Source organism: Balaenoptera musculus, chromosome 2, assembly GCF_009873245.2.
Source record: "Balaenoptera musculus isolate JJ_BM4_2016_0621 chromosome 2, mBalMus1.pri.v3, whole genome shotgun sequence".
Lineage (NCBI taxonomy): Eukaryota > Metazoa > Chordata > Mammalia > Artiodactyla > Balaenopteridae > Balaenoptera > Balaenoptera musculus.
Window position 1 is genome coordinate 165,120,699 of NC_045786.1, and position 27,161 is coordinate 165,147,859.

General features: G+C 37.9%; 1 protein-coding gene across 1 annotated transcript in view; it reads left to right on the forward strand.

Moving 5' to 3' along the window:
• The window catches only part of UNC79 (unc-79 homolog, NALCN channel complex subunit), a 251,806-nt gene that overhangs the window by 220,172 nt on the left and 4,473 nt on the right, over positions 1-27,161 (forward strand). The window contains 6 exon segments of the mRNA XM_036842067.1: positions 5,120-5,197; positions 10,508-10,597; positions 12,719-12,894; positions 13,862-14,048; positions 15,682-15,879; positions 17,724-17,801. Coding sequence (XP_036697962.1) covers positions 5,120-5,197; positions 10,508-10,597; positions 12,719-12,894; positions 13,862-14,048; positions 15,682-15,879; positions 17,724-17,801 — 807 coding nt within the window.

Genomic DNA, 27,161 nt, shown 5'->3' on the forward strand with positions numbered 1-27,161 from the left:
TGAAGTACATTAGCTGGCTGTAATAAGCACTTGTCACAAGACAGTGAAAGAACACTGACAGTTTAAATTGCTCAGTGCCTAAGGAGACCATGAAAACAGTGATTATTGCATCACAGCTAGGTGAATAAATAACAAACACAAATTAGCTTTAGGAAGAAAGAAGACAAAAAAGTAAATTCTTCTGTGTATTTTGGATTCTCTTATGCCATTTCAAATTTATAACATTTTCATCTTTAAAAACAAATATGTATTTGTCATTGAGTCATTAAGTTAAATTTAAAAATCAAATTGTAAAATTATTTAGATCAAAGAGATATCCGGGGGGACATTTTGAGATCATGCCCATGAGGAACAACCTAGTGAGTAATATTTCGACCTTCTCCAACAAAAACTATTAAACACCATGCCATTTTGAAGTAACATATCCTTGTTCCATAAACTCAGAATAAACCAGTAATGAAAAAATTACTGAGAGAAATAAAAGTGAGGCATACCTTAAAAAAAACAAAAGTAGTTCCCTTTTCCCCGCTGTGCTTCCTGGCTAAGTCGTGGAGAAAAGTCTGCCACAGGGCCACTCACGGGATGAGGGAGAAGCATCTTTTGTCTCTCTACAGAAAGCGGTGCATCTTTCTGCAGGGTTTCCCCGTTCCTTTTTCTCTTGCCCTTGACAAATGTTCAAGCGGGTAGCAGAAGTGGTAGCCTGTTCTCTGGTAGTTTCTCTTAAACCAGAGAATCTAGCATGGAGTCAGAGAGAAGTTTCCCCTTTACTGGTGGGCAGTGTCAGTTCCTGGTAGCTGGAAGACCAGATTCACAATATGAACAGACAATGTGTCTGGGGCAGACAGCGACTTCCTTCTTGGATATCATGACCGTCATCTCAGGACACTGGAGGCGGCTCTGTTTAACTGAAAATGCAACTTGGAAAAAGAAAAGAAAGTAACAACTGGAAGGAAAAAGTCCCCTGGTGGGAAGGGTGAGAGGGAGGGATAGATTGGGAGTTTGGGACTGACAGGTACACACTGCTATATTTAAAATGGATAACCAAAACAAGGACCTACTGTCTAGCACAGGGAACTCTACTCAATATTATGTAACAACCTAAATGGGAAAAGCATTTGAAAAAGAATAGCTACATGTATATGTATAACTGAATCACTTTGCTGTACACCTGAAACTAACACAACATTGTTAATCAACTACACTCCAGTATAAAATTTTTAAAAAGATAAATTTCTTAAAGCTTAGAAGTAAAAAACAAAAAAAAAAGTCCCCTGGTGATCCGTCCTGAGTGACACTAGCCCCATTAGCGAGAAGAGAGTCAGTTGCTCAGACCTTGGATTTACCATTCGTTCTTTCACCCCACAGGGAACCACTAGGATATTCCCTCTACTACTGTACTTCTCTAATTAATAACTTAGTAGATAGATGAGTTCACAGATATGAGATGCTGTTTAGAATTCTTTTCATGGGTAAACCATACTTTTGTTGTTTACCAAATATTCTGGCAGTAAGAGTGTTCCTTTAAAGGACAATGGAACACTTGCCCAAGGGATGCAAGGTCATTCAAGTTCTAAACATTTCAAGGCAGTGACAGGTACCAATCTGGTTTTCAATTTCTAGAGCTTCCTCCTGGAGGCCTGGCACTGTGGGTATCTCCCAGTCTGCTGTATTACGGTTGTTCAGCCATCACTCCTGTTGTTTGCTTTAACTTACATATACAATCAAGTGGCCTTAAATGTTCAAGTGGATTTTTTAAAAAAGGAAAAAGAGGCATGGAGACAGGAAAGAATTTTCCAAATAGAAAAAAATATATGTATTCTTCAGAATCTACTATTGTTGACCATCAGGGTGTAGTTCTCCTTTTATACTTTGGACAGATGCCCTATCTTGTTTTAATTCAGATCTGTTGACATTTTTGCTCTCACTTATAACATTTTCTCTTCTGCTGGCATGCTGTAGATATTTTATGTGTAATAAGCTATTATTATTGTTCTCAAGATGGATTAGAGTTTTCATAATAGAGTGATAACTCATTGAAAGCTACCATAAAATCTATATAGACTCAAATCCAGAAGACTTTCCTCAGCTCCTATTATGTGTCAAGAGTAGACATTCTGCTAATTTGCATGTAGCACTCCCACTGTGTGGGATATACCTGCATATTCAAGCTGTGAGAAATCATGTGGGTGATAGGTTTTCTTTTAAAGATAGTTTAGTTGTGGGCTGGAGGACAAAGAAACGGCAGAGTTACGGCTGTTGTTTTTAATTCCCAAATACTATTGATGTGGGGTAATTAATATTTGTTCCATTAGTAATAATCTGATCACTCTCTGGGATGAGAGGTGGCGATCCTATTTTGAGTGTCATTTTGATAATGATTTTAGTAATGACACATAATGGGTATTGCGTTTCTTTTGTATTCATGCGGGAGTACCTATTTCAGTGGCATATTTATTTCTATCTAAAAGTACAGAATTCTTCCTTCTATAGCCATCATTCTTTTTCCCTCTGATTTTGTTATATCTTTATATCTGGAGCAACTCTATAAAATAATAATGGAGTTTTTCAGTTGGCAGCTATATAAAATGAAGACAGAAAGGTTTATTAAGGTTTTAGTCATACATATTATGTAAAATTACACTGGAGGAAAACACATTGATAAAAAATAGTAGATGATTTTAGAGGTTTATGTACTTTTATGCCTTTTAGTACACCAGACTCCCTGGGACACCTCTATAACTTTTAGAGTGATTTTTTAAAAAATTAATTCTGACTTCTGAAGTTATCTATTAGCTCTCGCAGATCGGACGTTTGAATTTGGCCTCAAATCTTAACACCACATGGCTGACAACCTGCTTACGTTTTGCTACTCATTTCACTTTGCTGAGTTTGGTGAGAGAGAAAGGCTTCTGCTGAGGGAGATACAGACACTTGAAGTTTTGCTTCTTCACAAATTTTCTCTTGCCCTTAGGGGCACAGCCAGGCTTGCAAGCATACTTTAGGGGTCAGGGTCTGCACCATGCTTACATAGGACCCTGCAGAGGACTCCTACCCGCTTCTCTCACGCTTAGATGCATCTCTCTCTTTTCTTTTGGCCTCTCTTAGCTGTGCAGTCTCTTGGTTCTGCTGTAAAGAAATTAATTAAAATGTTGGAGTCCTGACGGACGTTTTGGAACTTATTTATAAGTCGTTTGTCTTAGATGGCAGACTCTGATAGCTTTTGAAAATACGTTTTATGGGAAAACATGCAGTATCTGCCAGGAGGTTGGGAGTGTTCCTTCTTTTCACTATGTACCTCTATCAAATATTTTACTTTTTTTTAAATTTTTTGGCCGCGCTGTGCGGCTTGTGGGAGCCTAGTTCCCCCACCAAGGATCAAACCCGTGCCCCCTTCAGTGGAAGTGTGGAGTCGTAACCACTGGCCCACCAGAGAAGTCCCTCAAATATTTTCCTTTTTTACTTAGAGGTTTGCCAAGGTTATAGGCTCCATTATTATTATTTATCCTCATTTATTTACTTTTTCTTATTAGAAATAAGTCCAAGTTAGGAGAGCAGACATAAGCATTCTGGAATAAAATAATAGAAAATTTTTGGTGTTCCCTAGATGTTACTAGCTGGTCTTCAGAGTTAATAGCCAAATAGATTCTTCAGCTTTCTCTAACTGTCTGTGAGGCAAATGGAGAGGATAGAATGTGAGCCTGGAGATTTGTGTCCCCTCCTGCCATGCGGCTTTCAGGGACGGCTCTGCTTGCTGTCGTCTCAGCTCCAGCTCGGTTACCTGTCCCGAAATACCTTTCAGGGAGGACCACCTCTCCCACACTTGAAAACCAGCTCATGGCCCCAGATGAGAAGTCTACAGGCCCCTGACCCTCAGAAAGTCTTCTGAGGTTAGAGCTTCACCTTATTGGCCAAAATCTGCTGCCTGTTAATAACGCTTGGATTCCGATCTCTGGCTAACCTGACAACATGCTGGGTTTTGTTCCTCGTCCTCCTTGAGACTTTTTCTACTACCCCGATCCGTACTGCTTCTCCTCAGTTTGACAGGGACCATGCCTGCCTGGCTGACCTACCTAAATTTACCATGCTCTTCCAGGATGAGAGTGAAATGAATTAGAAGGAAGAGCTGTCAGGGTCAAAGCTTCTTTCAGAACCTCTGAGCTCTGGAGAGCAGCAGCTTTGGATCCTCAAGTCACTGGGGCCAGAGGCCAGGAAAGAGAAACTAACCAGGAACTAGCTGCTCATAGCAAACTCTACAGACTTCATGTTTAACTTTTCCCCTAAAACCATTAATAAATAGTTGGGCATTGCATTAAGTGGGAAACACCTGTAAAAATCTGTAATGAAGCAAATCAAGTTGTAAGCTGACAAATCCATCCTCACCATGATCTCGAGTCATACCTGATTAATCATCTCATTTCACAAACTCTTGCTGAGCCCCTCCGAGATGTCAGGCATGAAGCTAGCGCCGGGAGTGAGCTGCATCAAACCTGTGGTCTCGAAGAGCTTGTAGCCGGTTGAGAAATAGACTTGTAGATCATTGCAACCTGATGTGATGACTGTTCCAATGGAAATGTGTGGAAAGTCCTGTGGGGACACAGAGCGGGAGCGGGGGTCATTATCAGCACAGAGGATAGGCGTGAATGAAGTGGGAAGAGAAAGACCAGATACTGAGGGGCCTCGGAGGGGAAGAAACAGGTACAGTCCTCACTCTGAAGCTGACTGTTTCTCTGTTCTCATTCTAAATGTATGGTATAATGACAGAAGTCCGGAAAATCTATGAAAATTCAGGAACTGTCAAAAAGTGCTGAAGAATAAATAGCATGACTTCAGAATAAATCTGACAATGCTGAAATCTTTCCTTTCTTCCTTGATTGAATGTGGCATTTCAGTGCCACTGAACTACTGTCTGGTTAAAGTGAGAATCTGTGTGTTAGTCCCAGTACTATGATTCTGAATTTCTGGTAGGAATGAACTTTCATGACTAGCAAGTCCCATATATCTAGGGCAGATTGTCACCGAAGTAAACGCTAATGAATTTAAGCCAAGTTAATAAAATTACAAATTACTTATTACTGTCCAAATGCTCTTAAAAATAATTATCCTTTCAATTTCTTATTAGTTTATTTGTGCAGATGCTGGAACCAAACTAGCTGAGTCAACAATCCTGAGCAAGCAGATGATCGCCTCTCTACCTGGAGTAAGTCCTGACCGAATTAATTATCCACATTTTCTGTTACTCCTCATTTCCTCATTTAGCCAAGAGGTATTTTGGGCCTGTGTCCTGGTTCACTTTTGATAGAACAAACACTGTAAAATTGAAATCATTAGTATCTTGTTTGAAAGAGCACTGGTGAAAATTTAAATTAATCTCTGCCCCTGGAAACTTTTAATTCCAGGAAACATGAATAAAATTGAAGCAGCCAGTTAAGGAGAGGGAAGAAATTACCAGGCATACAGAATAGATTTGATTAAAGTTCAATTTTTCCAGAATCAATTTTCTTACACTGGCTTCTGTTAACCAATTTGATTTAACTACTGCCAGAAAGAAATAAGCATTTAATACCTTGTTTTCCTTTATAATATTTCCTCTGAAAATTGAAAAAACTTTTATTATCATCAACTAGTGAACTATTTGGTGAAATATGTTAAGATTCTTATAGATAGGATTGAATATGAGAAACCACAATAACTTATTGATAGCAAGGTTATTGCAACAAACTGAGAAACCTTAGAGATATAAATTATTAATGGAAAAAATTTATTTAAATTTTCAGTAGAGAAAAAAATTTTTTTAGTTTATTTGTTTACGTATTTATGTATTTATTTTTGGCTGCGTTGGGTCTTCGTGGCTGCGCGTGGGCTTTCTCTAGTTGCGGCGGGCGGGGGCTACTCTTCGTTGCAGCGCACGGGCTTCTCATTGCGGTGGCTTCTCTTGTTGCGGAGAACGGGTCCTAGGCGCACGGGCTTCAGTAGTTGTGGCACGTGGGCTCAGTAGTTGTGGCTTGCGGGCTTAGTTGCTCCGCGGCATGTGGGATCCTCCCGGATCAGGGCTCGAACCCGTGTCCCCTGCATTGGCAGGAGGATTCTTAACTACTGCACCACCAGGGAAGTCCGAGAAAAATTTTAATAAGGAAAAAAAATGACTTATAACCCTTCTGCCCTAAAATAAGAACCCTATTGTTTTAGAAAATTTTTACATGTTTTGATCTATTCAGTATCCTAATTTGCTTATTCCCATATTGTTGGAAATCTATATGCTTTCTAGTTTCTTTGTTTGTATAGCATAGCATAGTATATAGCATATACACAAAGATCCTCTTCATGTTTATTTTGAATGATATCCTTGGGATAAATTCCTTAGTCAGTGGGCAGGAACATCTTCACAATACATATTCCCATGTTGCTTTCCAAGAAGGTTTTATTCATTTACATTTCTAAGTATACCAGTTTTATCCACAGCACACTAAACATTACTTCATTTTTTTTTTTGATGTGGAGAAATATTATGAGAGAGGAAGAATAACAGTCATTCAACCCAGAAATAATTTTACTGCTAACATATTAATGTATTTTCTTTCTTCTTTTTCTATGTATATTTTTAAACATAATCGAACTGTAATATAGATGCAGCTTTGGCTTCATATGTCATAAGCATTTTCCCCAAAGTGACATTACCTCATGTGACTGCACCATATAATAGTGGTTAACAATATGCGTTTTGATTCACACCTGAGTTTGAGGCCTGACATTTACTAGCTGTGTGATCGGGAAGGTTATTTAACCCATGATGCTTTGATTTGTATTATCTGTAGACTGGGATATAATAGGGCCTATGGTCTAGGTTGAGGATTGAATGAGATAATGCATGTAAAGCACATTAGCATGGTGCTAAATATATAGTAAGTGCTGAGTAAACATTAACTATTAAAAATAATATTAATGGAGGTAGGGGGACAGGACAGGTGATGTTTAAGGGTACAGACTTACAATGAGCAGTAAAAAAGTCCTAGAGATGTAATGCACAGGTCAGTGAATATAGACAACAATATTGTATTATAATAATCAAACTTGCTAAGAGACTAAAACTTAATTGTTCCTACCAAAAAGAAAGGATAATTACATAATGTGATATAGGTACTAATTAGTGTTATGATGGCAGTCATATTACAATATATAAATGCATCAAATTAACATGTTATACACCTTAAATTTACATCATTATATGTCAAACATATGTCAATAAAAAAATAAAATACAACTAAAAGTAAAAAAAATACTATTAACAAACACTACTTATTGTTGGATAGTTTCATTATTTTCAATATTCTGCAATTGTAACTAATGTGTGATAAACATCTTTGTGCTTAAATCTTTGTTCATATTTTAGACTATTTCTTTATAATAGGTTTCTAGGAGTAGATTAATAGATTCTGGGTTTTTTTAAAGGTTCTTGACAATAGTTGGGGTAATGCAAGATGCTATGAGATAAAATTCCAGTTCTTAGCAACTTAGCTCCAAAAAAGTTTATTGTTTGCTCAAGTGAAGTTTGAACGGGTGTCCTGATTAACAAAGGGAGGAGGACTTCCACATGAGCACTTGCGGATCAGGTTTCTTCTGTCATGTGCAGTCCTCTGCAGTCAGCTGGTGGTTGGGGAAAGAGAAGGGAATATGGTACATGGAAGGTTTTCGTGGGCCAGGTCTAAAGGTGGTGCACATTTCTCCTACTCACGTTCCATTGGCTAGAACTCAGTCACTCCGCCACACCCGACTGCAAAGGAGGATGGGAAATGTGGTCTAGTGCATCCTAGGGAAGAAGAAAAATGGTTCTGTGAGTAGCTAGCCAGTCTCTGCCCAGCACTCACTGGTTTCCTTATTTAATTCTCTAAAACTCAATATATGCTACTTATGCGATAGCTAAAAGATAATATCCCTAGTACATAAAGGTTTATTGAAATCAGCAAAAGACAAATATTCCAAAACAACAAAATAGCAACAGTTATAGCTCTACATATAGAACCCTTTCCAATGACCAATAAGCCATTCAAAATAAGCCTTTTACCCTCACTAGCAATCAGTGAGCTGTAAATTAATATAAAATATAAAAATTTAAAAATATAAAAATTAAAATCAGCTAGCAAATCAGCAGGCTTTTCTTAACAAAGAAACTTACTGATGATGAAGTGAAACAAGCATTCTTATAAGCTACTGGTGATAGTCAGTTTTGCTGAAAAAGAGTTGACAATCTACTTCTAGGAATATGTTTGAGAAAGTAATTAAATATAGAATTATCTACAAGCACATAAAGAATTATCTACAAGTATATTTATTAAAGTAGCATTTAAAATAGCAAAAATATGGAAACAAAATTAATGTGCAACATTAGGGTATTATTTAAATAAAATAAAGTACATCTATAAGATAGACTATTATGTGGACCAAATCAAATTTTCAAAGAATATTTAATTAATTGGAAAATGCTTATGATGAATTTAATTAAAAAGCAGGTTGAAAAAAATTATCTCAATCTTATAAAAAAATTATATATGTGTGTGTATTATATGCATTAAAAATATTTGGAAATATTAACAGTGGGTGTCTCAGAGTTGGGGAGCAGGAATTAGGATTATGGTGATTTTTCTTTTTATTAATTTATATTTTTCAAGGTTTCTACATCGAACACGTGTTATCTTTATAATGTAAGAAATGTAACTTTAAAATCAGATACAAGTTTTGAGAAAGAATTGGATATGGCTCACTTCAATTCATGTTTTTGAGATTAGAGTATGTTTTCAACTCCTTTATCATCAGTTTTTCCCACTGAAATAAACATAAGTCTTTTGAAACAAGTTGAGCTAGACTCTTTATGTTTTTTTGGTTTTTTAAAATAACACACTAAGGTTATACTTATGTTTTGCAAAGTAAAAGAAAAAAGGGGGGCGATTGGAAATTATATGCTTTGTTTTATAAGTGTAGATGGCTCACTGAAGTTATCCTGACCAGAAAGTGTATTTTAAGGCTTTTATTAGATGTAGTTACTGTCTCTAGAGCAAAAGTAACTGGTAATAGTAAATTCTTTCCTCTCATTTTTTGAAATTCAAAGGTAAAAGACAAATATTGAATAATGCTCCAAGTAATTATTTTCTGTGACATTTGCCTAGTTGAAATGGTATAAAGTATTGCCTATGAAAGAAACAAATCCCTTTCAAGAAATTCAGGAGCAGAGTATATGCTCTTATTTGCATGACATGTGAAAGGTCAGAGAAAATGGAATAAACTGGGGGGGGGAAATCCTTTCTTGCACTAAGGGACTAATATTCCCAAAGCAGGAGCTCAATAACCTTTTATAATTCCTTCACTTGATTTAAATTAAAAGAAGAAAACCTTAAAACATATGAAATGCTTGGAAAACACTCTTGACAGAACTGCCAATGACCTTATTTTACTGTTTGTTATCCTGTCAGAGGAACTGACAGGCGTAACATTCTAGAAGAGATAGAAGGTGATATAGTTCAGTGCTGTGCAGATTTACATGAATATGGGAAAATGAGAGCCACTGGGTGAGCTAGTTAAGTATATAATGTTCCAGATTTTCCTAAAGAAAGCTAAGAAAGGCCTTAGCATAGTATTCAGATGGCTTCAAAGAGGGCCTGCTTTTGATCCACATTATATCCAGTCTTATGTATGGGTTCTCTCATACAGCTTTGATGTAGCAGCCTGTCTGTCCATTTTCCTTTTCTTTGTTTATAATCCTAAATTCACTGCATTGCCCTGAGAGAGCAGGTTTATTCCATTTAATAACCTGAAACACAAGTATGCTTTTTTTTCCTTTAAAACTTCTCAAACACACTGCTAGTATGGGGGGAAGATGACCATTTTGTTTCTTTAATTATCCCTAGCAAGAATTCAACAATGATAAATTTTTCTATTTAATAGTGTACCTACTATGTCTAAGAAGTTGTAAGCGCTTGAATATAAGAATTTTTGACTCTTTCAACAAACATGATATTTGTTTATGTCCTTTTTTTTTTTTTTGATAGATAAAGACATCTAAGACTATGGTGGTAGAATTTGGTGGTACATATTTTTGTGTGTCTAAGACTCCCTGGAGGGATAAAGTGTTACTGTTGTTTTGGGGTGATTCATGTCATGAAGACCGATACTAATGACTTTTACATAGGCTAAATCTTTATATACCACCCAGTTTAAAAACAAGCAAACAAAATCAGTTCAATGACCCAGTGGAAAAAAGCCTGTAAACCCTGTCTTCCCTAGGGCATCCCATTTCTTTGCTCTCCACCACAAACCTTTTTATTAATTTTTGTCCAAAGTTGGGGCTGACAATCACAGGTTATGGCTGAGAGTAACGAAGTGAGTCAGAAATCCAGAAAATGAAACAACTCATTAGTAAACAGCGTGAAACCAGAGCGAGACAATCACTGCAGTCAGGGCAAAAGCGCAGGCCGTGACTCAGAGCGCGCGCCCCTCCGTGTCCTTCTGTGCGTTTCAGTGCGGGACGGCGGCGATGGAGTGCGTGCGACAGTACATCAGCGACGTGCTGGACTTCATGGCAGACATGCACATGCTGACCAAACTGAAGGTAAGAGGGCCTGCGTCCCCTCATCCCTCAGGTCAGCGAGGCGGAGAGGCATTTTTAGGGAATTAAGCAGACTGGATGGAAATGTATCATTACCTGGAGAGGCCATGGTGGCACTGTTGAATAAGCCCATGTCCTGGGATTCTGAAGAACTGAGTTCCGCCTCTGTGAAGAGGGAGTGAAGAAAGGAAAGGATATTTCCATGGCGGCTCCAGTTCTGTGCATACCTTTACTTTTGCCATTTATTCGATTCTCGCAACACCCCTATTGTAAAATACTCCCATTTTACCAATGTAGACACTGAGGCCTAAGGTGGTGCAGTCATTTGCTCAAGATCACGCTACTGCTAAGTGGTGGAGACAGGGGTGACCTAAGACTGTAGTGACCCCCAATCCATTCTCTTTTCACTGTGCCACCCATTTAACTACCCTGAGCCTCAGTTTCCTCATTAGCAAAGGAAGTCTAATAAACCCACCTAAATCAACCTACCTTTGCTGCCCGTTCCAAGATTTGGTGTGAAACAATGCATGTGAAGACACTTTTGTAAACTTTAGTTTGTATGAAATGTGTATACATTACGCAAACATAAGTTGTTTATGGTTTTTATCTGCATCAAAGCTATCTCCTTCCAGAAGATAATTAAAGACAGAACAACATTTAATTTGCATATGGATAAAATCCCAGTGAGGTTGTTGAGGATGTTGATTGCTTTGCAGGGTGGAATGAATTGCTGATGCAAGTCAACTTCCCTGCCGCGAGAAGACTAGGGAGCTAAAAGATTGATAGTCCGAGAGATTTGAGGAAGGCCCCGGACAAAGAGCGGAAGAGGAGCCAGACATGGCCCGATGGGCAGCCAGACTGCAGCCCAGCACTAAATGTGGCTTTTTGATAAATAGGACCTAGTCGTCCCAGAAGTTCATCAGCTAAAGCTACGGTCCCTTCAGCACCCAACTCAGTTTCCAGACTCTGCTCAGATGATCCAAGTGTTTCTTGGGATAGGGATAGACTTGCAAATACTCTGTGGAGAGTAGAATCAAAATTTAAATTGATGATTTCTCACAATATCCAAATCCAGTCATTTCTGAGTAAGCTCCCCTAGCGTTTGCTCACGCACGTGTTACTGATTGCTGAATCCGGTCGCTCACGCTGAAACCACTTTGCTGTCTGAAGAGGAAACAATATTACCTAAATAATTTTATAGCCACTTCCAAAATACAGAGAAAAATAATAAGAAGGATCCATGATGACCAAAAGGTTAGGGACTGTAGACATAATCCAACCCTCTGATTTTACATATTAGGAAACAGATCAGAAAGGTCAAGTGGCAAGTGGCTTAGCTAAGGCCGTGTGACTGTTAGGACAGAACTGGGTCTAGAACCTAGGTCTCAACTCCCAGTTCAGTGCTCTTTCCACTAAGCCACACTGAGCAACGAAATTTTTCTGAATTAATTCAACTAGTATGTATTGAGCACCAATAACATGCCTGACACTGTTCTAGGCATTTAAGGATATGATGATCAGCAAAAACAGACACAGTGGCTGCCCTCATTTATAGTCTGGCAGCGATGGCTAATTTTAATGAAAATTTCATACAAACTAAAGTGAAATTGTGACTTTCACAATTGCTATGAAGAAGAGGTAGACAGCAGCATGAGAACTTCTAATAGGGTGATATGACCTACCAGGGAGGTTAGGAAGGCTCCTAGAGTAGGTCAGGGAAGGCTTCCTGGAGGGGGTGACAGTTGAGCTAAAATCTGAACAATGAATAGGGTTAATTAGGCGAAGAGAGGCAGAAACAGTATTTCAGGCAGAGAGAACAACATAAGCAAAGGCCAGTGATGGAAGGGAACATGGAGAGCCAGTGTAGCTGGACCACAAGGATGAAGGGGTAAGATGCAGAAATCTGCAGTATCTAGATCATTCCAGGTTGTTTAGGCCATGCTAAGGAATTTTTTTCCCCTTTATCCTAAGAACAGTGGGAAGCCCCTGAAGAAGTTTAAATGGGTTGTATGCTTGGGAGTGGTGATAGAAGGTGTGGAAATGACAACCTGATCTTCTTAAAGAGTGCCCTGGAACATCCCCAGTTACTCTGCCAAAGTCACAAAATACCACTTGGTTTTGTAGAGCCACATGAAGACATGTTCCCAGCCTCTGCATGAAGATACCTTTGGTGGCCATCTCAAAGTTGGGCTGGCTCAGATTGCAGCCATGGAAATCTCACGGGGCAACCACAGAGATAACAAAGCTGTGATTCGCTATCTGCCTTGGCTCTATCATCCCCCTTCTGCAATGCAACAAGGGTAAGACCCTTATTATTCGGGCCATGAGGCAGGAAACGCCCCTGAGTGTCCTGGGGCTCAGTAAGAGCTACTGAATACATTGAAGATCTATGAGAATAGAATATGATTGGTTAGGGAGATGGGAATTGAGACCAATTTCCATACTTATTTGCTGACCCGGCAGCCTTTTTGAACACGAGTACTTCATGACATGCTGACAAAAGTTGCCTTCCTACAAAGACCTCTGTCATCCTGATGGATGATGAAAACTTGGAGCTTAGAACTATCACTTTAACTCTTAATTTCCACTAGTTAAGTAAATTGATAGGTATTTATTTGTGCACTTAACATAGCTTCTGCCTTCAGGGAGCTTAGATTATAGCTTGAACAGAATCTACATCAGAGATGAAATAGAGTTCAAGGAGGTGTGAGCCCCTGACCCTGCCCGTAAGGGAGGCTGAGAAGAGAGAGGTGCCCGTGGGCTAGTTTACTTGGGACCTTGGAGCAGGCTTGACCTGCCATCTTGCATGGGCAGCTTCCCGGCTAGAGGAAAGGTTTGGAGTGGGGTGTAAGGGGGGCAGGGGGAGAAAATTACTGGAGAACAGGAATGTGGATGGCTGTGTATTTTATCTCCTCTTCTATTCCTTCCCTTCTGGTGGGGATATCCGAGAACTTTCTAATGAGAAGAAAGGAAAGAGTTTAGAAAGAGAAGCTAGTCAGAATGGCAGCCAGGTTTGTGGAAGAATGATGTTTAATCCTGTGTCGCCAAAGGCTGCTCTTTGCTCAAGAAGCTAAGATCCAGGATTAGAGTGCAAAACAAGAAAAACAGATTTATCATTTTGTTCTCACTTTGTTGCTTTGGTGTTTTACTTCATGTAACTGCCTACAAGACCACACTTTTAAACCCCTCCATCAGTAAGCGTTTGTTAAGCACCCAGCGAAACCGAAAACACAAAAACATCTCTAACACTTCCTTCCTCCCTAATAGACCAAAAGAATTCATTGAGTGTGTCTCTCACATCCGGCTGCTGTCCTGGCTGCTTCTGGGTTCCCTCACTCATAATGCAGTGTGTCCAAATGCCTCCTTTCCCTGCCTGCCAATACCTCTGGATGCAGGTTCCCATATTGCAGACCATCTTATTGTTATCCTGATTGGATTTCCAGAGCAATCAAAGGTAAGTGATTTCTGCAAGATTAAAACCATATGCATCAAAATTGCTAATGGAAACCCTTATCAGCCAATTATGTTTCTTCTGAGAAGAAAATGCATCTTATCACTTGCCCTCCTGTGGATGCTAGGAAAGCAACTTTGTGCTAATGCCTTATTTAAAGTTGTTCAAATTCCCAGCCTATCTTTTCTTCCCCTTAAATTGTTTTTCGGTTTACTTTTATGAAGATAAATTATGGAGGCAAGCAAGAGTTAGCTTCCTAGGCATTTCTGTCTCAAAATAATGAAGAGCAATGCAAGAATAGAAATATAATAAAAATTCTGTGATCGGTTTTTAGAACCAAATATGAAGAGGAGGAAAATTTACACTCTAATTTTTTATGCACTGCCTTTCAACTTAAATCTCTAGAGATATATGAAGATACAAAATGAAAATAAGGCCAGTTGGGAACTCACTAAAGTATATGTTGGAATCACTTACACAGAGGAACTTATAAATTGTAGAGACAGATGATGTGCTTAAGAGAATAAAGTCAATCCAAGGCAAGCATCAATCATGAGCCTATACAAGCAAACTAGGCACACTGGTACTAATCAGTTATGAGGAGCCAAGGTCCCTTCACAGAGCTTAGGCAGATTCTAGGAGGTCACGGTGGGTTTGGGAACAGCTGGGATTTAGGCCAGGGCAAGCTGACCTGCAATAAATTTATTCTGAAATCAAATAGAGCACCCATCCAAATGACCTGAACGATGTTTGCAAAAGGAATTAGGCAGTCAGTTCCTAATATTTCAACCCAATCTGTGTTTGATTCCTAATGATGGTACTTTATAATTCTGTGACATTGAAAAAGTTACTTAACCTCTCTGAGCTCCAGGTTTTCATCTGTAAAATAGATGAAATGGTTTGAGAATTATGGAGGTGATCTACAAAAAATCTTTACCACAGTGTCTGGGACATTATAGGTGCTTACTCAATCAGTACTCATTACTAGTTAGGAATACTATCAGTACTTACTACTAGTTAGGAATACTATCAATACTTATACAAGTTAGGAATACTATCAGCACTTATACTAGTCAGGAATACTATCAGTACTCACTACTAGTTAGGAATACTATCAGTACTACTAGTTAGGAATACTACCTTTGCTGCTGCTGCTACTGCTGTCACTACTAGTAGTAGTATAATTATTAAGTGCTGGGCAGTGCGTTCATGTATATCACCTCATTTACTCCTAACTACAACTCTTTGAGGAGGGGACTGTTATCCCCATGTTACAGATGAGCAAACACCCTAAAATGGTAGAATGATTGTTCTTCCTAATCTAGTGTAGGGATAGGAACATCAGTTTCATTAAAGGGCAAAGGGGTGGGTAGATTTATTCTGCAAACTAAGGTGCCTTCTCTCTGAAAAGATGCTTGGTCTCTAAGCGCACTCCCACTGACTGAGTGAAGAGCAGATTGTTTGGAGGTGATGAATCATGAGTTTGTAACTTGGAAACAACTCCTCCAGCCTCGGATCACTTGAATTACATGTACTTTGGCTGTGCTCCTTGGAAAGCCGAAGCGATGCGGGGAGGGCTCCTTGGAGCACCACAGCCCACTAGAATGTAACGGTTCCCTGTTTTCTTCCTTTTCAGACCTCCGTGTTGCACATGTGTTCTCTTTTCCATGCATTTATCTTTGCTCAGCTCTGGACCGTATATTGTGAACAAAGTGCTGTAGCTACAAATGTTCAAAGTCAGAATGAATTCAGCTTCACGGCGATACTGACAGCACTAGAATTTTGGAGTAGGGTGACACCCAGCATCCTTCAGCTGATGGCCCATAACAAAGTGGTGAGTTCACAAATGAGTTTCCCCTCTTGGACAGAATCTCAAAAACCACTCTCAGCCCTCACATTACATGTTTCTTTAGAGACCTCAGTTGTAACAGTACATAAATGGATTGGTGAATTTTTACGTTATAACCTGGATGTTCTACCTGCATAATCATTTTGATGAAAAACAATGCAGACAAATAAATTCAGTAAAAACCGTTTTTGTTTTCTCTGCCTAGTGCCAAAGGAAATTTATGTGAAACTTCTACCTTTAAGAGTTGTCTTGTGCTATAAAGTCAGAGAGTGAGGAGGGAGATTTATATTATTTTTGGATTCTAAGGCAATTTGGAAAAACCATAGCCAGTTAAGTCATCTCTTTGTGGTGTTTAAGAGCAGATTGACTGTACGTGTTAATTCTAGTTAGGGCCCAAACCTGAAAAGAGTCTCACCATTTTGAGTTGCCCTCTGAGGACCTAGGCTCCTCAATCTTCAAATCCAGTTCCATTTTAATGTGGATGGCTCACCTGGTTGGAAAATATCTGAGGTATGGATAGCATGAGCCCACTTCATTGAACAAGCTTAGCTTAGTCCTGTGGAGTCAAGATCGGAGGGTGTATGGAAGGAATTTACAAGGGAGTCCTTTGGTTTAGTTTGCTACTTTGGTGGAAGATTCTCAGCTGGGAAAGCAGCATCCAGTGTCTTGGTTATGGGGGCTTCATCAGTAGAATTCTTATCTGTGAAGGGCAAGGGGCCTGGAAGAACGCCATAATGATGATTCCAATGTGCCCAGAAACCCAACAATGCACTCCACAAATGCATTCTGGAATGGTTTTGACTGATTGAATATTAGTCTAAGAAACATTTTCTTTTTGTTATAATTGGAAAGGGGATTATATTTTTCCTTTAGGGAAGCACTTTCTTTTCTTTAGAGAAGCAGATATTATAAGGCAGTTCTGTATGGAAAGAGGTGTTTTAATTCAACTTAAAGGAAATTTATGTGAAAACTTTAGGGTGCACCAACAGTTCTGACCACCGCATAGATAATTACATTTATTAGATCATAGAGTCTGGGACTGAAGAAGCACTTGGAGGTCAAGTATTCTATTCTGCTCTTTTACGGACGATGAAACTGGGACCTTAAATTTAAACTAGAGATTCAGAGTTTCCTTCTATTGTCGCTAGTTTTTTGATACCATTAATACCTCTCCTCCAAACGTCTCTTAATATTCAAGTGTTGGAAATGAATTTGTTACTGGTGAATCTTGTACAAATGGTGTTACAAATGAATTTGAATTAATTTTAAATTCTGAAAATTTTGTTAAGTCACATAAGCCAGTCTGGTAAAATCCCCCCTGGAGTGTTTAAAATCTAGCCATAGGGATTTCTGATGAGGGATATCATTTCTATGGTATTTTCAAACTGTTGTAAATATGACTGCCTTGTTCCACGGAGAATAAAGCCTCAAACACAGATGGTGCAATAAATGAAACAGCCGCTCCAAGTGAAGAAACTGGAGAAAGGATCGATCAAGATGGAGAAAAGACCCAAACCCAAGAGCTCTGCAGTTGGAAATGAAGGAAGCAGAAACCGTTTATCCTCTGATGTGAATCACAGTGTGGTGCAGATTAGTGAGATTGATACCTGAATTCATTGGCAGCCCCAAGTTAGATGAGGAAGGCATGGCAACTGCGAAACCTCTGCAGCTTATAAAATTCAGTTTCTGGTTGAAGTTTTAGAGAGGAATAAATACCTCTGGTCCCCTCTGGCTGTTGTGCAGAATGTCCTCATGGGCACAGGGCATGTGGCTGCAGACTGTTTCCGTATCACCTTGAGTGGAATTGATTTTCCTGTTTGTTGTTTCAGATGGTAGAAATGGTGTGTCTCCATGTGATTAGTTTAATGGAGGCATTGCAAGAATGCAATTCAACAATTTTTGTCAAGGTAGGAAAATCTTACGATTTCTATAGACCGTATCTTGCTTCTAAAAACAAATGTGGATTTATTTTGAATGTACCTTCTGAAGAGGAAAATAAAACTGATTTAATTTTCACATTCAAAGATGGGGCTGGAGGAATCGGGCTCACATAACAAGCCTTCACCAAATAGTTATAGTATAATTTTTGCTCTTGCTCCACCACTGTGACCAACTCTAGCTGGGTTCAATATGTCGCACCATGATGGCATGCAACATAAGTAATTAAAATATTACCAGAAACATTGATCTGGAAATGACCCTAGAGTCATAGAAATTGTTTGGTGGAGCCTCACCTTGCAAGATATCCAGAAAACCAAGGAAAATACTCTGTCATTGTTTGACTTGCTTGGTAGCTGATACTTTTCTCTAAGATAAATTAATTTAGTTTCTGATATTACTATTCTAAATCACTGTACAGTGTGTGAAAGTAATTCATGTATTTGTTATCTATCCAGGGACATCAGAAACATCCTAGTGTGATAAAAAGATAAAAGAACACAGGAAAAGGTGGTTGCTCACTCACTTTCTCTTTTTATTTCCATTCTTTTTCCTTTCCTTCCTATCATTCCACCTCTCTGTTTCACTGATTCTTTGTCCTTCCTCTTCTTGTACCACTTCCTTCTTTGCCTTCCAAGTCTATATTCCATTATCCCAGCCACCATCACCACCCCCCTCCCCCCTCCCCCCCCACAGAGTGCATCAGTTTAGAACCTTATAACTTCCTATTTCACTCCTTGGTTTGACTCTCTTCAATAAAGGACATTTGTAAAGTTAACTCACACAGTGCTGAAGAAAAGCAGCACATTTTTAGGGAAAACTTGACTGTTACCAGAAAACTGCAAGGTAGTTGGTTCAAATGGGATAGATATAGCTTATCTAGCTTGACAGTCAATAGCAAATGTCAACACTATGAGAGAAACTACATGACTGACACTTGGGTGATCATACCTGATTTTGTTTTTTACAGCTTTATTGAAGTATAATTTATACACAGTAAACTTTACATATGTAAAATGTACAATTTGATATCTTCACATCACACATATTATACCCATGAAACCATCCATCCCCACAGTCAAGATAGTGAATGTCCTCCCCAGCTAAAGTTTTCTCATACACACTTGTTAGTCTCTATTCCACCGCTTCCTGTACCCCACTTCCTCATCCCCAGGCACCTACTGATCTGCTTTCTGTCATAATAGCTTAGTTTGCATTTTCTAGAATTTCATATAAATAGATTCATACAGTAGTTATGCTTTTTTTCTGCCTTCCTTCACTCAGAATAATTATATTACCATTAATCCATGTTACATGTATCAGTAGATTATTTTATTTCTGAGTAGTATCTATTATATGGATATAACACATTTCGTTTATCCATTCATCAATTAATGGACATCTGAGCTGTTTCCAAAAGTTTGAGGCTATTACAAATAAAGCTGTTATGAATATACATACACAAGTCTTTGTGTAGCTATAGGCTTTCATGTGTGTTGGATAAATACCAAGGAGTGGAATTGCTAGGCTGTGTGATATGTGTATAACTTTTAAAGAAATTGGCAAACTGTTTTCCAAAGTGATTGTACCCTGTTACATTCACACCAGCAGTATGCATTCCAGTGCCTACACATCTTCGTCGATACTTAATGTAGTTAATCTTTAGTTTTAGTCGTTCTAAGAACTGTGTACTGCAAAATTGCATTTTCTTGTTGACAAATGATACACATCTTTTCATGTGCTTATTTGCTATCCATATATCTGCATGGTAAAATGTCTATTAAAATTATTTGCCCATTTAAAAAATCAAGTTGGTTTTTTTCTTATTATTGAATTTTCAGACACAAGTCCTTTATCAGATATGTCATTTGCAAAGATTTTTTTTCTGTGTTTGTCTTCTCATTGTTTTCACAGTGACTTGTGAAGAGCAGAAAGTCTTAATTTTGATGAAATACCATTTATCAAATTTTTCTTTTATGAATCATGCTTTTGATGTTGTATTTAAGAAAATCTTTGCCTAATCCAAGATCACAAAGAGTTTTCTTTGTGTTTTCTTCTAGGTATTATATATGTTTTCTTCTAGGTGTTAGTTGATATCTATGATCCATTTTGAGTTAACTTTTGTGGATGTGTGTGGTATGGATTGAGGTACTTTTTATGTGTGTGGCTATCCAATTATTCTAGGATTATTTGTTAAAAATTCTATCCATTGAATTGCTTTTGCACTTTTGTCAAAAATCAATTGACCATTCATGTATGGTTCTATTAATGGATACTCAATTCATTTCTATTGATCTGTTTGTCTACCTTTGTACCATGCTGTCTAGGTTACTATAGCTTTCTAATATGCCTTGAAATCATGTAGTGTTACTCCTCTAAATTTCTACACCTATTTCAAAGTTGTTTTGGCTATTTTAGGTCCGTTGCATTCTAGATACGTTTTAAAATCAACTTGTCAATTACTACGAAAAGCCTGCTGGGAATGTGGGTTGCACTGATGTATACATCACTTTAAGGAGAATTGAGATATTAACAATATCGAGTCTTCCAATCTATGAACAGAGTATATCACTCTATTTATTTATGTCTTCATTAATTTTTCTCAGCAATATTTATAGTTTTCCATATACAGGACTAGAATATTTTGTCAAATTTATCCCTAAGTATATAGTAATTTTATAGTATTATAAATAACATGGTTTTTTACATTTAAATTTTTGGTATTTTATTGTTAGTATTTAGAAATATAACTGATTTATGCCTTTATACCCTGCAATCTGTTAAACTCATTTATTAGTTCTAGTAGCTTTCTTGTAGCTTTCATCAGATTTTCTCTGTAGACAATAATGTCATGTGCAAGTAGAAGCAGTTTTCTTTCTTTCTTTTGAATTTTTATACTTTTAATTTCTTTTTCTTATCTCATTGCTCTGGCTAGATCCTCTAATACAAGTTGAATAGAAGTCATGAGAGTTGGAAACCTTGTCTTGTTCCTGATCTTAGGAAGAAAGCATTCATTAAATATAAATGTTAGCTGTTAGTTTTTCATAGATACCCTTTGTCAGATTGAGTAAGGGTCTCTTCTATTCCTAGTCTGCTAAGAATTTTTGTCAGGAATAGATGTAGGATTTGTCAAATGCTTTTTCTACATTTATTGAGATGGTCATTTGATTTTTCCTTTTTGACTATTAACAGTGAGTTTCATGGATTGATTTTTGAATGTTAAACCAACCTTATATTCCTGGGACAAACCACTTGGTCTTGAAGTATTATTCTTTTATGTATTGCTGAATTCTATTTGCTAACACTTTAAAATAATTTTTTTGCATCAGTGTTTATGAGGGATATTGGACTGTAATTTTCTTTTCTTGTAATAACTATATTTGGTTTTGGTATCAGGGTAATGATGGCCTTATAGAGTAAGTCAGGAAGTATTCCTTTCTTTTCCATTTCTGGAAAAGTTTGTATATGTTTGGTATTTTTTTTTCTCCTTAAATATTTGGTCAAATTCACCAGTGGAACTGCTTGGGCTTGGAATTTTCTTTGCAGGAGGGTGTTAAACTACAGATTCAATTTCTTTAATAGATATAGGGTTATTTAAGTTATCTGCTTATTCTTGAGTGATCTTTGACAGTGTGTCTTTCAAAGAATTTGTCCATTTCATCAGAATAGTTGATGTTATTGGCATGAAGTTACTCATAATATTCCCTTATTATACTTTTAATATTTGTAGGATCAGTAGTTATGCCACCTCTTTCATTCCTGATAATGGTGATTTGTGATCTCACTTTTATTTTTCTGATCAATCTGGTTAAAGGTTTATCAATTTTAGTGAGCTTTTGATTTAAAACAATGACAACAATAACCAGCTTTTGGTTGGTTTTCATAGATTTTTTCTGCAGTTTTTGTTTCACTGATTTCTGTTCCTTATTATTTTCTTTCTTCTGTTGACTTTCAATTTAATTTGCTCTTCTTTTTCTTGTTTCTTAAGGTGGAAGTGGAATTCACTGATTTGAGATTTTTTTCTTTTATAACATAAGTGATTAGTGCTATAGATTTCCATCTAAGCACTGGTTTAGCAGCCTCCTACAATTTGGTAGTTGTGTTCTCATTTTCGTTCAGTTCAGAATACTTTCTATCTTCCCTTTTGCTTTCCTTTTTGACCCATTCCTTATTTAGAGGCAATAATTTAGTTTCCAAATATTTGAGGCTTTTCTAGAGATTTTCTGTTATGGATTTTTAATCCAATCCCGTTATGGTCAGAGAAAATATCAATACTTTGTATAATTTGACTCATTTTAAATTTATTGAGTCTTGTTTAGGATATTGTCTATCTTGGTAAATGCTGTGTGTACTAGAAAAGAATATGTCTTCTGCTGTTGTTGAATATAGTTTCCTATGTCAGTTGATTCAAGCTTGTTGATAGTATTGTTCAATTTTTTCATGTCCTTCCTTCTTTTTCTATCCACTTAGTCTGTCAGTTATTGAAAAGGGTATTGAAATATCTCCCTAATTTATCTTTTCAGGTCTACCAGTTTTTGTTTCACATATTATGAAACTCTTATTAGGTGCATAAAAGTTTAGGATTGTTATATCTTCTTAATGAATTGAAATTATGAAATGGTTCTCTTTATCCTCGATAATATACTTTGGTAATAATAAAGGCAGTCCAGCTTTCTTTTGACTAGTGTTAGTACGGTATATCTTTTTCTAGCCTTTTAACCTATTTGTGTCTTTATATTTAAAGTATATTTCTTATAGGCAGCACGTAGTTGGGTATTGGGCTTTTTTAAAAATCCAATCTGACAATCCCTTTTAATTGGGATTTTTAAACCATTTTCATTTAATGTGTTTTGTGATCCTATTTGGCTTAAAATATCTTGCTGTTTGTTTTCTTTATTTCCCATCCATTCTTTGTCCTTTATTCCCTCTTTTTCTACCTTCTTTTTGACTAATTGAGTTTTTAATGATTAAATTTTGGATACAATTTCCACTTTTTGGTCTAGATTCTTAAGGTGGAAGCTGAGGTCATTAATTTGAGAACCTTTTTCTATTCAGCTGTCAGTGTTTGGTTTTCTGAATTTCCTCCTAAGTACTGCTTTGGCTGTATTCCTCTAAATTTTGATATATTCTCATTTACATTCAGTTCAAAATACTTTCTAATTTCCCTTTTGACTTCTTCTTTGACCCATGGGTTATTTAAATGTGTTTTTCAGTTATCTTATTAGCTATATGTCTTAGCTGTTGTTGTTTTAGTGGTTGACTTAAGAGTTTATAGTCTACATTTTTAACTTAACACAATCTGCCTTCAAGTAATAATATACCACTTCATGTATAGTATGAGAATGTACAACAGTATACTTCCATTTCCAGACTTTGTGCTATGATTGTCATCCATTTTACTCCTACATATGTTATAAACCAAACCATAATATTTTTTTGCTTTAAACAATTATCTCTCAAAGCAATTTAAATTTTGTTTTATATTTATTTATATTTGCTATTATTGCCATATTTACATTTTTTCAGTTTTCTTCATTCCTTTCTATGGAATTAAACTTCCATCTTCCTTCTGCCCAAAGGACTTTCTTTACTGCTTCTTGTGTTGGTCTGCTGAAGCTTAATTCCTTCAGCTTTTGTATGTCTGAGAAAGTCTTTACTTTGCCTTCATATTTGAAAGCTATTTTCAGTGGTTATTGAATTCTAGTTTCAAAGTTTTTTTTCCCCCTAGTATTTTAAAGATGCTATTCATCCACTGTCTTTTTGCTTCCATTATTTCTGAGAAGAAATCTTTGTCATTCTTATTTCTTTTCTTCTGTATATGATACGTCTTTTTTCTCAGACTGCTTTGAAGATTTTTTTCTTTACCATTGTTGCTAAGCAATTTGATGATGATATGCCTTGGTGTAGTTTTCGTCATGTTTCTTGTGCTTGAGTTTGTTGACTTTCTTGGATCTGTGAATTTATAGTTTTCATTATATCTGGAAAAGTATCAGCTATTGTTTCTTTAAAATTTTCTTGCATACCTCTATTTAACATACTCAGTATTTCCTCTACCTTCTTGACCATATTGAATATAGTTATAATAACTGTTTTAATGTCCTTGTTTACCAGTTCTGTTCTCTGTATCATTTGGGGGTCTTTTCTAGTTACTTGATTTTTCTTCTCATTATGGATCACATTTTCCTGCTTCTTAGCATGCCTGGTAATTTTTTATTGGATTCTTGACAGTTTGAATTTGACTTTTTTGGGTGCTAGATATTTTTTATTCCTACAAGCATTCTTGAGCTGTATTCTATGACATACTTAAATTACTTAGAAACAGTTTTATGCCTTTGAAACTTGGTGTTAAGCTTTGTTAGGTAGGATCGGAGCAGCAGTTTGTCTAGGGCTACTACTTCTTCACTGGTAAGGTAATATCCTTCTGAGTACTCTACTTGGTGTTCTATGATTTGCAAGATTTTTCCACTGTAACTAGTGGAAACACAAACTATTGCTATGTGATTACCAGGGATTTTTCCCTCTAATCTTTTTAGGTTATTTTGTCTTCAGCCTTGGATAATTTTCTCACATGTGTATACTGGTCAGTATTGAGCTGAAGACTCAAGGGGAACCCTTTACAGATCTTCAGAGAGTTAGCGCTCTCTCTCTATATATATAGCTCTCTCCTTTCCACTACTCTGCCTTACAAACTCTAGCTCCCTTGGCCTCCCTGGACTCCCAGCTCCATCTCCTCACCTCAGGAAGACCACCAGACTGTACCTGGGTTCCTTCTCCCTGTGCTACTGCCTGAAAACACTTTCTAGGCAGTGAGCTAGGATAACTGTAGGGGTCACCTTGTCTGTTTCCTCTCCCTCAGCGATCACTGTCCTGCATTGCTGATGCTTAATGTCTGAAAATCATTGTTTCATTACCCTTCATCTGGAATTCTAGTTTTGTTTTAGGCAGGATTGTAAATCTGGTCTTTGTTACTCCATCTTGGGTGAAAGAGAAAGTTTCAGGACTAATTTTATTTTGAGGGCTGGAAAAAACATGGAGTGAAATGAATATAGTCCAACTGAGCAGGAAGTCTTCAATTTATCCCATAACATAAACCGAGATAAGAGGAAAAGTATCCCTTTGATTTTGATGAAAAACAACATATTTTTTTAAATGTCCTTTAGTTTTCTGGATATTGTTTTTGGAGAAGAAAAAAAACCAACCAATTTTATTATAACATTACAGTGCCCAGAATAAATTACATCTAATTCTTACTGACAGCTTTGTAGGAGCCACTAGCAAAAGGGTACTGAAATGAACATTATTCAAAAAAGTCAAATTAGCATTCCGGAAATAGGATGACTGCTGGATTATATAGTGCTGTCCTTCACAATGAACTTTAACCTGATGCCTTCAGTCAGGTTCGTAAATCACAAACCTGAAGGCCCCTTGCAGGTATATTTAGAATCTTATGGTCTTGTGTTACATCAATAGGGAAATAACAAAAGCACTTCTAAAATCAGCCTCAGTATTCCCCTTGATTGCCTCATAAAGGCCCTTAGCCCCTGGGGCAACCCTGGGAAAGGTGTCCACCCAGGGGCAGAGTACTCAGTGTTCCCTGGTCTCAACCCTCCTCCGTCCCTCAGGATTCTTAACAAGAGGTTAGTTCAGGTATTTCCCAAACATCAAGAGGCATAGGGGCCTGCTTCCATATTAAATGGGTCAAAAGACAACAAAAGTCTGTAGGCGTTAGGACCCCTCAGGGCTTGTTTTTGCCCTGCAGACAGTAGGGAGAAGGCGGTTAGACTAACTTATTTTTTCCATTCAGAATATCCAGATGAGCCAGTCCTCTTAAACGTCAGAGAGTACACCCTTATCTGCCACCAACCTTCGTAATCCCACAGTTTTATTATGAAGGTGGGTGGCAGGGGAGGCATGAAAGGGTGTCATTTTCTGATTGAGTTTCAGTCCCATCACATCTTCTGGGGCACACCATCCTCCATTTCCAAACACAATAGTCATATTAGCGACAGAGTATTAAATGACTGTGATAGAAACACTGTGTTTAGGAATAAACATCAATGGAAGTCAAGTTAGCAAATTGTTTGTATCTATAGAACGTTGAAAGCAGAACAGCAGCCAGATTTAGCCTTGGGAAAAAAAGAATAGAGAGGAAATATAATTTATCACCTCACCAAGTTGTTTTTTTAATGATTTGATGAATTAAATGAGACTAGCAGCTATGGCCGTGACTAGTGAACAGAGAGGTTATTTATATGCTATCCCCCGTCCCAGCAGGCTCTCCTCCTGATCCTCTCGCTTTGGTCATTGCATTGCTGTGAACAAATCCCAGGCTCACTTTTAACCTTTTCCCCGATCCAAAGAGCAAACTAGTCCTCAGACCCTCACAGGTTGGCACTGCAGGCAGCAACCTTCTCCATCCCGGAAGCCGTCCCTGGTCTTATCTGGACCATGAAGGCAGCCTCCACACTGGGCCCCTGCCTCCGTTCTCCATGTCCTTCCACATCCTAGTGTCCAGACTGCTGCCACAGTGACCTTGCTGGAGCACCGTTCTCCTCACGGTGAATGGGACTTCCCTCATCAGAAAGCACACTGAATTTGGAATAAAACCCATATCTCCTTATGTGGCATCCTAGATCATCTGTGGGTAGATGGGGAGAGGCCTTGCTCTGCTTTTCTAAACTTGTTTTTCATGACCCTATGCTAAGAACCTCACCCTTCAGCATCACGTGAACCTCCACTGCTTCCTCACCTCTCTGCACACTCCCACCTCTGGGCTTTGCTTCCTTGAGTGCCCTTGTATTAGTTTGCTAGGCTGCTGAGCACTGCAAATTGGGTGACTGAAGCAACAGAAATGTATTGTCTCATGGTTCTGGAGGCAAGAAGTTATGAGACCAAGGTGATGGCAGAACTGACTCCTTCTGAGGCTGTGAGGGAGCATCTGTCCCAGCCTCTCCCCTGGCTCCTGGGGGTTTGCTGGCCATCTTTGGCGTTCCTTGGCTTGTAGATCTCTGCTTCACCTTCATGTGCCACTCTCCCTGTGTATCTATCTGTGTCCAAATTTCCCCCTTTCTATAAGAACACCAGGCATATTGGATTAGGGGTCCCCCCTACTCCAGAGTGGCCTCATCTTAACTCGCTACATCTTCAATGACCCCATTTCCAAATAAGGTCACATCTGAGGCTGTGTGGGCAAGGACTACAATGGCTATATGAGAGGACACAATGCAATCCATATCAACTCTACTCTATTGGAGTTGGGTCAGAAAGAGCATGGAGTGAAATGATATGATGCATTTGAGCATATTAAAGATCTGAGCAGTCCTGAAAGA